Below are 11,949 nucleotides of genomic sequence, written 5' to 3'. Positions count from 1 at the left end.
TACACCCATTAACGTGGGCAAGGGACTTGCTTGACCCCAGCTTCATTGGGAAAGACCAAGTGGCCATCATTATCTCAGTCATGTGGACAATCTTGTCAAGTAGGAACAAATACACTCATGAGGAGGTCAAATATCAGCCTGGGAGGTCGATGGTCCTAGTGAAGGAACTCATTCAATCGATGTACATTCCTTCCGAAGCTGACGATAGGAAGAGTCTCGCAAAGGAGAAATGGAAGCCACCGGAAGAAGGGTGGTGTAAGATCAACACGGACGCTGCTGTGGACATGAATGGGGGATCATAAGCGACCGGGTTGGTGGCTCGGGGCCATGGCGGACAGCTTATGCTAGCCAGGGGCCGCAAGCTGGCGGGGGTGACTGACCCGTACTGCGCTGAACTGCTAGGTGTCAGGGAAGCTGTGCGTCTGGCTATGGAGAAGGGCTGGGCGCGGGTGACCATCGAAACGGACTGCAAAACTATCATAGATGAGTACATGGCGACGTAGTGCAGGTCGACAGGAAGCCCGATCATCAGCGAAATCAAATCCTATCTCCATAACTTTCAAGGGTTACGACTCAACTATGTTAGAAGAGAGGCCAATGAGGCGGCTCACTGGTGCGCTAGAGAGAGTCTTGCGAGTGCTTCGACTGTAATTTTTTTTGATGTTGTCCCTGCTTCATTGATTGCCCTAGTGCAATCGGATGTAAACCGTCTAAGTAATGAATAAAGGCCTTTGAAGGCTGTTTTAAAAAAAAAAAGTTACCTCCACTATGGCTAGCCTTTACATTACTTAGATCTTCACCCATTTCCACCTCTTTTTGCCTCGGTCCATCTACTCGTGCAAACCCAACTACGGAACTACCGCCTCCATGGACCACCGGCTTGTCGGCCACCGCCGGCGCGTGGGGCGCCCACGCAGGCCTCGGCGACGAAGTGGGCAGGCTGCGCTCCGTGCTGTCCCGCGTGCACGCGCTCGTCGAGCGAGCGGAGCAGTGGCGGTTCGCCAACCCCGGCGTTGCCGATCTCTTCGCACGGCTCAGGGACGCCGCCTGCGACGCCGAGGACCTCGCGGACGAGCTCGCCACGGACGAGAAGCAGGCGAGCCAGAGCCTCTTCCCATCCGTGCGCGGTTTCCTGCGCGGATTGGTCACCGGCGCGGCGGACAGAGCCAGAGGCGTCAGGTCTCGGCTCGAGTACGCGTGCACCGACCTGGAGCGGGCCCTCGCCGTGCTGGACGCGGCCGGCAAGGCGACGCCGCGGCGCGCGTTCCGGGAGACGAGCTCGTTCGCCAGGAGGCCCCTGGTTCTCGGCAGAGACCGGGAGCGCGAGGACGTGGTCCGTCTGCTTCTGAATCCAGTCCGTGCTCACGATTCCGGCGGCGGCGGGGGCGGCTGTAGCGCGAAGCGACGGAAGAGCCGTGACGGCGTGGCCGTGGTGGCGATCCTTGGCATGGGCGGCGTGGGGAAGACCACTCTGGCGCAGGTTGTGTACAACGACCAGATGGTGCAGGACCACTTCGACCTGCGGATGTGGGTTTGCCTGCCGGAATCGCCGGACGTGACGCTGGTGACCAAAGCGATCATAGAGTCGGCGACCAAAGGGGCGGCGGCGCAAACCGGCCTTGCCAATTTGGACTCACTTCAGGTGGTTCTCAGGGATTTGGCCAGTTCCAAGAGGTTCCTTCTTGTCCTTGACAATGCCTGGTGTGAGGACAGTGTGGAGTTTCAGACGCTCATCGCACCACTGAAGTTTGGGCATCCTGGAAGTGCCATCTTGGTGACCAGTCGCTCTTCCAAGGTTGCGGATGCGGCCGGAGCGGCGGAGCTGTTGTGTCTGAATGGGTTACCGGAGGAGGCTTACTGGGAGCTGTTCAAGCAGTATGCATTCGGCGATGAGGACCCTTCAGGCCATCCTGAATTGGTGGCCATTGGCAAGAAGATTGCCCACAGGCTCAAGGGCTCCCCTCTTGCTGCCAAGACTGTCGGCGTGGCACTGAGCTCTGACATGAGCACAAAGCATTGGAGCATAGTCATGGCAAGTGGACTATGGGAGCTTGAGCAAGGTGCCGGGGGGATTCTCCCGGCTCTTCGACTGAGTTACCAGTACCTCCCGGCACACCTCAAGCAATGCTTCGCATTCTGCGCGATATTTCCGAAAGGGCATATCTTCGGGAAGGACACTCTTATTGACATGTGGATTGCAGAAGGCTTCATCTCACCTCAAGGCGACTTTGGGAGCATATGCTTGAAAGAATTGCTCAGCAGGTCCTTCTTTCAGCAACACATGTTCAGTGACTCCTGTTATGTCATGCATGACCTGATGTCTGATCTTGCACAGTCGCTCTCTATAGATGAATGTTTTTGTCTGACTGATGAAAGATGCCTTCCGAAAATCCCTTCAACCATTCGCCATCTGTCAGTATGCACCAAACATCTTGAACTGAGCAAGTTTCTTGAACTGGGTAGATACACAAAGCTGCGGTCACTTTTGATTCTCGGTATGTCTGGGCAAGATTTGAGTTGCTCACTTGACATTTTGTTTGATAAACTGAGTAATATCCGCGTGCTGGTGCTACGGGGGTGTGCGGTCAAAGAGCTCCCTAGGAATATTGGCAATTTGAAACTTCTCCGGTATATCGATATCTCTTACACAAAGATCCAATGTTTGCCTGACTCCATTTGCCAACTAAGCAATTTGCAAATTCTGAATGTACTGAACGTCCCTCTGAAGAACCATCCCAAAGGTTTGACTAGATTAGTCAATCTGAGGAAATGTTACGTGAATGAACCGATTACTTCGGTGATGAGCAATATAAGCAATTTGACATCACTCGAGAACTCGTTGGTATTTGAAATTCCGAAAGGACAAGGGCACAGAATCGCCGAACTGAAGGACATGACACAGCTGACTGAAACTTTACATGTTACGAATCTTGAGAATATTGTGAAGGATGATGCTTTAAAAGCCAAGATGAGCACAAAGGCGCACCTACAACGGTTGATTCTGGAATGGTCTTCAAGCAAAACTGGTAATGCGGAAGTCAGCAATGCCAAGTATTCACAAGAAAGCATTATTGTTGAATCATTTGAGCCCCATCCCAACCTTGAGAGTTTGAAATTGAAGCACTACAGTGGCATCCAAACACCATCTTGGTTGCAGGCTGGAAAACTTTGCTGTTTGTGCGAGCTCAGTCTCTCCAACTGCCATTTCCTAACTGAAGTCACCAGCCTCCCTTCTTCCCTCAGGAGGTTGCACATCATACGGTGCAGAAACCTCAGGAGTCTCGATGAGTGTCTACAGGCACAGAGCTTGCAGGGAATCACCGAAATAACTGTTATGAACTGCTCAAAACTAGCATTGCTCCCTGTGGAAAGATTTCGGGGCTTTGCTTCTCTTCGCGTATTGGAAATTCAAAATTGTCCAGAGCTTCCACCCACAAGGAAACTGACCCTGCCGCCATCAATGGTGGAGTTGCTTATGAGATCATGCGGCCATGTCGATGCATCACTTCCATCCTGCTTGCACAACCTGCCTTCACTTGTAAGCTTGATTATATACAACTGTCCTAACTTACTATCCCTTCCGGCAGAAATAGTTTCGCAGCTGCGATCACTCCGAGGGATGTATGTCGATAACTGCAGCAGCCTGCGATCCTTGGGTGGACTGCACCACCTTTCGTCACTCATCAACCTGCATATTGTGAACTGCCCTAGGTTGACAGACCTTGATCCCTTGATGTTTCTCGACGTCGTCAAAGGCCAGGGGTTACAGAAGCTGGAGTGCCTGACCATCAGTAGCACCTCTCTGCTCAGCATGATGATGAGAAGCACATCACCTGCCCTTAAGACCGTTGTCCTCTACCAGTCCACCGATTCCGTGGTTGTTCATGGTCCTCACAACAAGAAGCTGTGTTGGTGCTTTCCGGCGGTGCAAGAGGTGTTGTTTCAGGACTGTGGGAATCTTGTTGCACTCCCCGAAGAGCTGTACACTTTGTCGACTCTCCAGTTCCTGCGGATATTCAACTGTCCGAAGATTCAGTCGTTGCCACATACGGGCTTGCCGGTCTCCCTGAGGACGTTGTCATTCGAGAAGTGTCACCCATTGCTGGAGGAGCAGTTGAAGAAGCTCAAGTTTTCTTACAATACGGTGTAGTCCCTGCGACTCCGAGATCAGAGTGAACATCAGTTTGTGTTGCCTGCAGCTTACTGAGTTAAGCTTGCACCTCTGAGACATTGTAACCATACTATTTCTATAGGAGTGTCCTTTTGAATTTCATCTGGACAATTTGGTCTGTCTCGGAACTCGAATAAAAATGCGTGCAATTTGTTCAGCTTGCACGCTACAAATCTGCATACAGATAACTGCATTGTCTTCCAAGTTCTGGCACAGCTTAACCATAATCTTTTGATGAAGCCTTGCTCTTGGCAGTTCCTCTGTGCTAGTAATCTGAATACAGATCAATGCTGCAGTTTTTTTCCTGAGCTTACGCCCAGTTTGCACAATGCATCAGCTTTACATTTGTTGACAGTGTAACCGTGCTGCAGTCTTGCCAATACCATCTGGATATTTGTTCTGCCTCAGGAGCTCAAATGGCAGTAAGCATATTTGGAATTTATCTGGACACTGGTACTGCCAAAATACACACCAACTTGTTCTTTCGAGAGAATATACACAGCAACTTGGCATTCAGAAAGCCAGGGAAACTCCAGCGAAGTGGCAGCAGCCTGCCTACAAGGCCAAGCGTGGGCCTCTCCTCTCCTTCCCTTGCCCGCCTTGCTGTTGCGATTGCCGCCACAAATCGAGTGGCGGTTAAAAAAGCAGAGGAGAAGAAAGGGAAATCCTACCCTCCGTCGCAGCCAGAGGCTCCGGTCTGCTGCACGCAGCGCCAGCGAGCGAACCTGCAGCTCCATGACGATGGCCGCGCGGCCGATCCCCTCCTCCCCCGCCACCGTCTCCCTGCCCGCCCCGCTCCTCTTTCTCCCGCCGATTTCTCGGAAGCCGTCGGCCTCCTTATCCTGCAGCAGCAGAGCACGCCGCGGCGCCCGGTGCTCCGCCGCGAACAAGCCCTCCTCACCCCGTTCCGCCGCTCCGGGCAACGAGGTAAGGTAGCCGCCCCGTCGTCTTTCTTCTTGTCTGTGCTTGGCTCGGCTCTGGGCCCGTCGTTCATGGCCTCGTCCGACTCTCGCAGCGGCGGCAGCAGCAGCTCCATGGCCAAGATAAGGAGCGAGGTGCTGTCCCCGTTCCGGTCGGTGCGCATGTTCTTCTACCTCGCCTTCATGGCCAGCGCGGGCCTGGGTAGCCTCATCGCGCTCACGCAGCTCCTCCCGGCGCTGGGGAACCCCGCGAGGGCGGCGGGCGTCCCGGAGACGCTCAAGGGCCTGGGCATCGACGTGGCGGCGGTGGCCGTCTTCGCGTTCCTCTACTCGCGCGACCGCAAGGCCAGCGACGCGCAGGTGGCCAGGCTGACGCGGGAGGAGAACCTGTCGAGGCTCAAGCTCCGCGTCGGCGACGGCGGCCGGGTGGTGCCGCTGAGCGAGCTGCGGGGCAGCGCGCGGCTCGTCATCGTCGCCGGCCCCGCCGAGTTCGTCGCCGAGTCGTTCCGCCGGAGCAGGCCGTTCCTCAGGGACCTCATGGAGAGGGGCGTGCTGGTGCTGCCCTTCCCCACGGACGGCAACGCGCCGGCGCTGGAGTTCGGCGAGGACGGCGACGGGGAGGCGGAGGCGGAGGACGGCGAGGTCGCCAGGAAGAGCAGGAGGCTCTGGCAGCTCACGCCGGTGTACACCTCCGAGTGGGCAAAGTACGAGGCCGCTCAGGCCCAGCTAGTTTACGCTCTTGCTCGCACACGGAGAACTGACAATGGCGAATTGCTTTGTGCTGATTGCTTCTGAAACTTGTTGCAGATGGTTGGCTGAGCAGAAGAAGATGGCGAATGTGACGCCTGATTCCCCCGTGTGAGTAGCACTGCAGATTCGTCTGAACATTTCAGCTGTTCGGGTTGTTGGATTGTTATGATGGAATTGCTTGTGCGCAGGTACCTGTCGCTGAGGATGGACGGGCGCGTCCGGGGCAGCGGCGTGGGCTACCCGCCATGGCAAGCGTTCGTGGCGCAGCTGCCGCAGGTCAAAGGGATGTGGTCGGGACTTTTTGATGGAATGGACGGGAGAGTGTAGGTTCTTTTCGGGCTTTTTTATCGTGCTCTGTCTTCTGAAATTCGTGTGGTTTTGCAAGCTTGCATGCTACACACATGTAAAGCAGGCAAGGGCATGTCTGAATTGATTAGTTCATGCGCAACTGTCACGATGACAAAAGATGTAAGGTTGACTCTTTTTAAAGATAAGCTTGACTGACTAGTTCTGAGCAAACATATTTTTTTCGAAACGGAGGCATGCCTCATCTGAGCAAACATCATAAACGAAAATGTGACCACCTAATGGACACCTTAAGGGCCTCTTTGATTCAAATAATTTCTCAAGGAAATTTGGAGGATTCTAAACCTTAGGATTTTCCGCTGCATAGGTTGTTTGATTCGTTGAATTACAATTCCATAGAAAACTTTCCTTAGGTTATAGAAAAACTTTCGTCCACTCCAACTTGATCCTAAGGGCATGTACAATGATGGCATATGGATACATATGCGTCATGACAAAAAGTAATTTGAGGCATCTACATTAATTTTTTCTATCCAATGCAAGCTATCATTAGTGGACCTCATTAAGAAATAGAAAATAAAGACTCTAGTACACATGCATCTCTACTTTTCATTCCAACCTTTTCAGCTTTTGTCATCGGACCACATTTTTTTCTTTTCAAACACCCGTCTCCTGGAGAGGATCCTGCTTCCCTATCCGAACCTACTTTACGTCATATCTGATCCTACATGGCATGCGAGGCATCACCTTGAGGCTATGCATTGTACATGCCCTAAGAGCATCTCCACCCAGTCCCCCCCCCCCCTCACCCAAGGCCTTTTTCTAGCATCGCTAGTAAAAAATTACCCCAGTCACGCCCCTACCACCTTGTTTTGTGCCGGATTTGAGTAGAGTTACAGCCGGCGATCCCAACCCAAACCCAGGGAGTCGGGGGGTCTGACGGAAGCGTCGGCGCTATTATTTACATGCAACAGGCCCACCCACTCCCTCTCTCCTCTCTCTCTATCTCTCTTACATGCAACAGGCCCACCCACGTGCATGCCTTCAGCTCTCCCACTATTCATCTCTTTTTCCTCTCATCTCTATTGTTCTTTATTGTTGGGTAGGGGCACTGCTGGGAAACTCTCCCTCCCATGCCAAAATTTCTGCCAGCATGACCCCAACCGGCTAAAAAAATGGCTCCTTGGGGGGGGGGGGGGGGGGGGGGGGTGTGCACGCGTTTTAGGAATCTTGCGAATGAAAGAGGCCTTAAATGAAGTTCAATATACTTAGCAATTGGATGCTAGTACAAATTTGCGATTATTACATGGCGGACTATATTTGCTAATGAGGTTCATCGATCAACATCTACATCCACATACATGATTATAGATGCCTCGTGCAGTAAATCAACCTAGTACAACGACGAAGACAAAGCTTGTGAAGCCCTCATGCCTCAGCCATGGGCAGCGATAGCCTTCTTCCATATTCTCATGTTTAGCCTACTTGTTTGTATAGTCTAATTTTGGCTCCTCGTCGTGTCTTTCATATGTTAGCTTTGGTTTTACCCGCGTTCGACTCCATCACCCCACCTTGCGCATATTCCAAGTCCAATTGTAGCCCCATACACATACTGGACACTAATTTGATCAAACATCACCTTAGCGAACATGTCGTCTTCACATGAACGCATGTGCATGTTTGGACCTGGGGTATTCCTTTGTTGCTTACTTGCATGAACTGGTCGCCAAGTCCTCATTCTCATACTTATCAACATCGATTAAAAGATGTCACCACACCTAGCTTCTCATCGGATGCACCTGCAACTATGGTTGCTACATAATGTTATTGGTCCTTGTTCCCTTCATCACGAGCATTTTTTGTTCCTTATAGACTCTTAGTTTCCTTGTTTCTGTCCACTTTGTAGACACCACCATTACCATAAAGTTTACTAAGCAAAATTAGATTTATTCAAATCCTTGCCATGAGTCTAACATTCTTGAACACATGTACAATGTTGGAATTTTGCTAGTAGGCCTTTGGCCCAAAACCCAACTAAAATTTTGAAATTCTCTTGGCCCATTCATGCACACATGTGAGTGGAGTGAGTGAGGCTAAAGTTTAGTCCCACCCCGGAAGTTGAGAGACAGTTGCACCTCTTTATAAGGTGAGCTCTTCTACCACTTGTATGAGCATGAGAAGAGGAGACCTACACGCGCGCTCCTCCTCCTCGCTCGCCTCGCCACGCCACGCCTCGTCACGACGCGCCGCGGGTTGCGGGATTGAGCCGAGCTGAGGACAGAGCTATGCACGTTGTCGCCGCTTCGTATGGTTTCTCACCACCGTTTCAGATCATTGCGCCACCAAGCAAGTCTTCTCCATCCCTTCTTCCGGCGTGCACCGCGAGAAGGGACAGCAGGCCTTCGGAACCCCGCCTCTCGTGATCCTGTATGGGAGAGGGGCGATCAGGTTTTTGGGGAGCGCACTCGCGCGACTGCTAGCAGCGACGACTTCTTCCCCGACCTCGGCAACCTCGTCTCGACGACATGGGCGACAACGTCCATGCCGGCGGTGCTGCACCGTATGTGATTCTATCCTTCCTGTTCGAGATCGTGGTAGAATTCATGCTTCTAGTATGTGCCCTAGATGTGATATGTTCATCTGCTATGCTAGTTCGCATGGTTAGTTTAATCTCTGCTGCTGTGGTCATGATTTATCTTCTGTTTATTCGGATTAAATCTCGTAGTAATTTGCTCATATTTCCAACAATCCAAAAACCTGATTATAGGCAATTTACTCCGAGTGGTTTTGCTGCGCATCTGAAGCCGTCTGCCTTTAAGGGGGCGCAATATAAGAGGTGGCGCACGAGAGCAGTCTACTGGTTTCAGACCATGGGCTGCTATGATGCCACCAAGGGCAAGCCTGAGGGCGATCTTAATCCAGCACAGCTGGAAGCTTTTGAGAAGATCGATACCCTCTTTAAAGGCGCTCTTCTGAGTGTTCTTGATGACTCCATTGTGGATTCGTATATGTCGTTTAACAACGGCAAGGACATGTGGGCTGCGCTCGAGGCCAAGTTCGGTGCCTCGGACGCCGGCAGCGAGTTGTACGTCATGGAGCAATTCTATGACTACAAGATGACTGATGAGCGCCCTGTTGTACAGCAGGCTCATGCGATACAGTCGCTCGCAAAAGAACTTGAGTACTTCAAGTGTGTGTTGCCGGACAAATTTGTTGCCGGAGGCATCATTGCCAAGCTTCCACCTTCGTGGAACAATTTTGCTACTTCCCTGAAACACAAGAGACAGGAGTTTTCCGTTGCGGATCTCATTGGTACTCTTGATGTTGAAGAGAAGGCGAGAGCAAAGGACACACGTGCTCGAGTTGCTGAGGGAGGTTCTAGTGCCCACATGGTACAGAAGAAGAACTCCCAGCCCAACAAGTTCAAAAACAATAAGAGCAAAACTCAGGGCAAAGGCAAGTTTGATACAAAGAACAAGCCATCACATTCTACCAACTTCAAGAAGAATTCTCATAAGAAGGGGAAGGGACTTTGCCATCTCTGCGGTGATCCTAATCACTGGGCTCCGAAGTGTCCTAACCGCTTTGAGGAGCGCGAACATGAGAAGAGCGGCAAGTCCGCTAATGTTGTCATCGGTGATACTGATATGAAGGAATCAGGGTACGGTATTTTTCCTACCATCCTTTCAGTATTTCAATCTCCTGATTGGTTAATTGACACCGGTGCCAATGTACATGTTTGTGCTGACGCCTCCATGTTTTCTTCTTACTAGGCAACAGGGACTTCACCCGTGCTGATGGGGAACGGGTCACATGCCATCGTTCGAGGTGTTGGTACGGTCGATCTGAAGTTTACTTCGGGGAAGACTGTGCGTCTGAAGAACGTTCATCATGTGCCGTCCATCAATAAAAATCTCGTTAGCGGTTCCCGTTTATGTCGAGATGGTTTTAAGTTGGTTTTCGAATCCAATAAAGTTGTAATTTCTAAGTGTGGACAATTTGTTGGAAATGGCTATGAGTGCGGAGGCTTGTTCCGCCTATCTTTGTCAGATATTTGCACTAAAGTTATTAATAATGTTTGCCACAATAATGAGTCTGATATTTGGCATTCACGACTCTGTCATATTAACTTTGGTTGCATGACACGGTTAGCCAATATGAATTTAATTCCGAAAATCTCTACTGTCAAAGGCTCCAAGTGCCAAGTATGTGTGCAAGCTAAGCAACCTCGCAAGTCCCATAAGACTGCAGAGGCAAGAGACTTGGCGCCACTAGAGCTTATACATTCTGATCTTTGTGAGATGAATGGCGTGTTGACAAAAGGTGGAAAGAGATACTTCATGACGTTGATTGATGACTCCACTAGATATTGTTATGTGTATCTTCTGAAATCAAAAGATGAGGCTTTGACTTTCTTTAAAAACTATAAAGCTGAGGCAGAGAACCAACTTGATCGAAAAATTAAACGACTTAGGTCTGATCGTGGTGGAGAGTATTTTTCCAATGAATTTGATCTGTTTTGTGCGGAACATGGTATAATCCATGAGAGGACGCCTCCCTACTCACCCCAGTCAAATGGGGTAGCCGAAAGAAAGAACCGAACTCTAACTGATATGGTTAACACCATGTTAGACACTTCGGGTCTATCCAAGGAATGGTGGGGGGAGGCGCTAATGACTGCGTGTCATGTCCTAAACCGAGTTCCCACAAAGCATAAGACCATGACTCCATTTGAGGAATGGGAAAGGAAAATGTTGAAACTCTCTTACCTATGTACTTGGGGTTGTTTGGCGAAAGTCAATATACCAATTCCCAAGAAGCGCAAGCTTGGACCAAAAACCGTGGATTGTGTTCTTCTGGGCTATGCTTTTCATAGCATCGGCTATAGATTTTTGATAATAAAATCTGAGGTATCCGACATGCATGTTGGTACGATTATGGAATCAAATGATGCAACTTTCTTTGAGGACATATTTCCTATGAAGGATATGTCAAGTTCATCAAATCAGGAGATACCTACTCCATCTAGTGAGGAATTCACTGTAATTCCTGAACCCACCATTGCGATGGAACACATTGAGAATCCTGTTGAGGGTAACAATGGAACTCCTGTGAGGAGTAAGAGACAGAGGACTACAAAGTCTTTTGGTGATGATTTCATTGTGTACCTCATGGATGACACACCCAGGACTATTTCAGAAGCCTATGCATCTCCTGATGCTGACTATTGGAAGGAAGCTGTACATAGCGAGATGGATTCCATCTTAGCTAACGATACCTGGGAGATCACTGACCGTCCTTATGGGTGCAAACCTGTAGGATGTAAGTGGGTGTTCAAGAAGAAGCTTAGACCTGATGGTACGATTGAAAAGTACAAGGCACGGCTTGTGGCCAAGGGTTATACCCAGAAAGAAGGTGAAGACTTCTTTGATACTTACTCACCCGTGGCTAGACTGACCACAATTCGGGTGCTACTATCACTGGCTGCCTCACATGGTCTTCTCGTTCATCAAATGGACGTTAAGACGGCTTTCCTCAATGGAGAGTTGAAGGAGGAAATTTACATGGATCAGCCAGATGGTTTCTTAGTACCTGGTCAGGAAGGAAAGGTGTGCAAGTTATTAAAGTCTTTATATGGCCTTAAACAAGCTCCTAAGGAGTGGCATGAGAAGTTCGAAAGAACATTAACTGCTACCGGCTTTGTAGTAAACGATGGTGACAAGTGCGTGTACTATCGCTATGGTGGGGGTGAAGGAGTTATTCTTTGTCTGTATGTCGACGACATATTGATCTTTGGAACCA

The 11,949-nt window shown here is 50.3% G+C and overlaps 2 protein-coding genes across 3 annotated transcripts; both read left to right on the top strand.

The window, feature by feature from the left end:
- Positions 1–779: 779 nt before the first annotated feature.
- LOC125538966 (putative disease resistance RPP13-like protein 1) lies at positions 780–4,328 on the top strand. Its single transcript, XM_048702297.2, has one exon. The coding sequence runs from the start codon at positions 1,448–1,450 to the stop codon at positions 4,148–4,150; it is 2,703 nt and encodes a 900-aa protein (XP_048558254.1). The 5' UTR covers positions 780–1,447; the 3' UTR covers positions 4,151–4,328.
- A 297-nt stretch (positions 4,329–4,625) lies between these two features.
- Positions 4,626–6,348, top strand: LOC125538967 (LOW PSII ACCUMULATION-like protein). 2 transcript variants are annotated; one of them, XM_048702299.1, is made up of 4 exons: positions 4,626–5,098; positions 5,187–5,795; positions 5,899–5,949; positions 6,030–6,348. In XM_048702299.1, the coding sequence occupies exons 2-4, from the start codon at positions 5,206–5,208 to the stop codon at positions 6,166–6,168; spliced, it is 780 nt and encodes a 259-aa protein (XP_048558256.1). In that variant the 5' UTR covers positions 4,626–5,098; positions 5,187–5,205; the 3' UTR covers positions 6,169–6,348. The 2 variants fall into 2 exon arrangements, with proteins under 2 accessions (XP_048558256.1, XP_048558255.1); XM_048702298.1 differs by having other exon boundaries at positions 4,626–5,103.
- Positions 6,349–11,949: the final 5,601 nt, after the last annotated feature.

This window comes from Triticum urartu, chromosome 2A (genome assembly GCF_056163025.1).
Source record: "Triticum urartu cultivar PI428250 chromosome 2A, HENAU_Tu73, whole genome shotgun sequence".
NCBI lineage: Eukaryota > Viridiplantae > Streptophyta > Magnoliopsida > Poales > Poaceae > Triticum > Triticum urartu.
The sequence above is the reverse complement of the archived record's forward strand: the minus strand, read 5'-3'. Positions and strand labels throughout refer to the sequence as shown.

Bases quoted from the DNA above. Each gene is read 5' to 3' on its own strand.
- LOC125538967 (XM_048702298.1), top strand. From the start codon at position 4,907: ATGACGATGGCCGCGCGGCCGATCCCCTCCTCCCCCGCCACCGTCTCC. The intron at 5,104-5,186 runs GTAGCCGCCCCG...CGACTCTCGCAG, and splicing joins GCTCCGGGCAACGAGGTAAG to CGGCGGCAGCAGCAGCTCCA. The intron at 5,950-6,029 runs GTGAGTAGCACT...GCTTGTGCGCAG, and splicing joins GTGACGCCTGATTCCCCCGT to GTACCTGTCGCTGAGGATGG.
- LOC125538966 (XM_048702297.2), top strand. From the start codon at position 1,448: ATGGGCGGCGTGGGGAAGACCACTCTGGCGCAGGTTGTGTACAACGAC.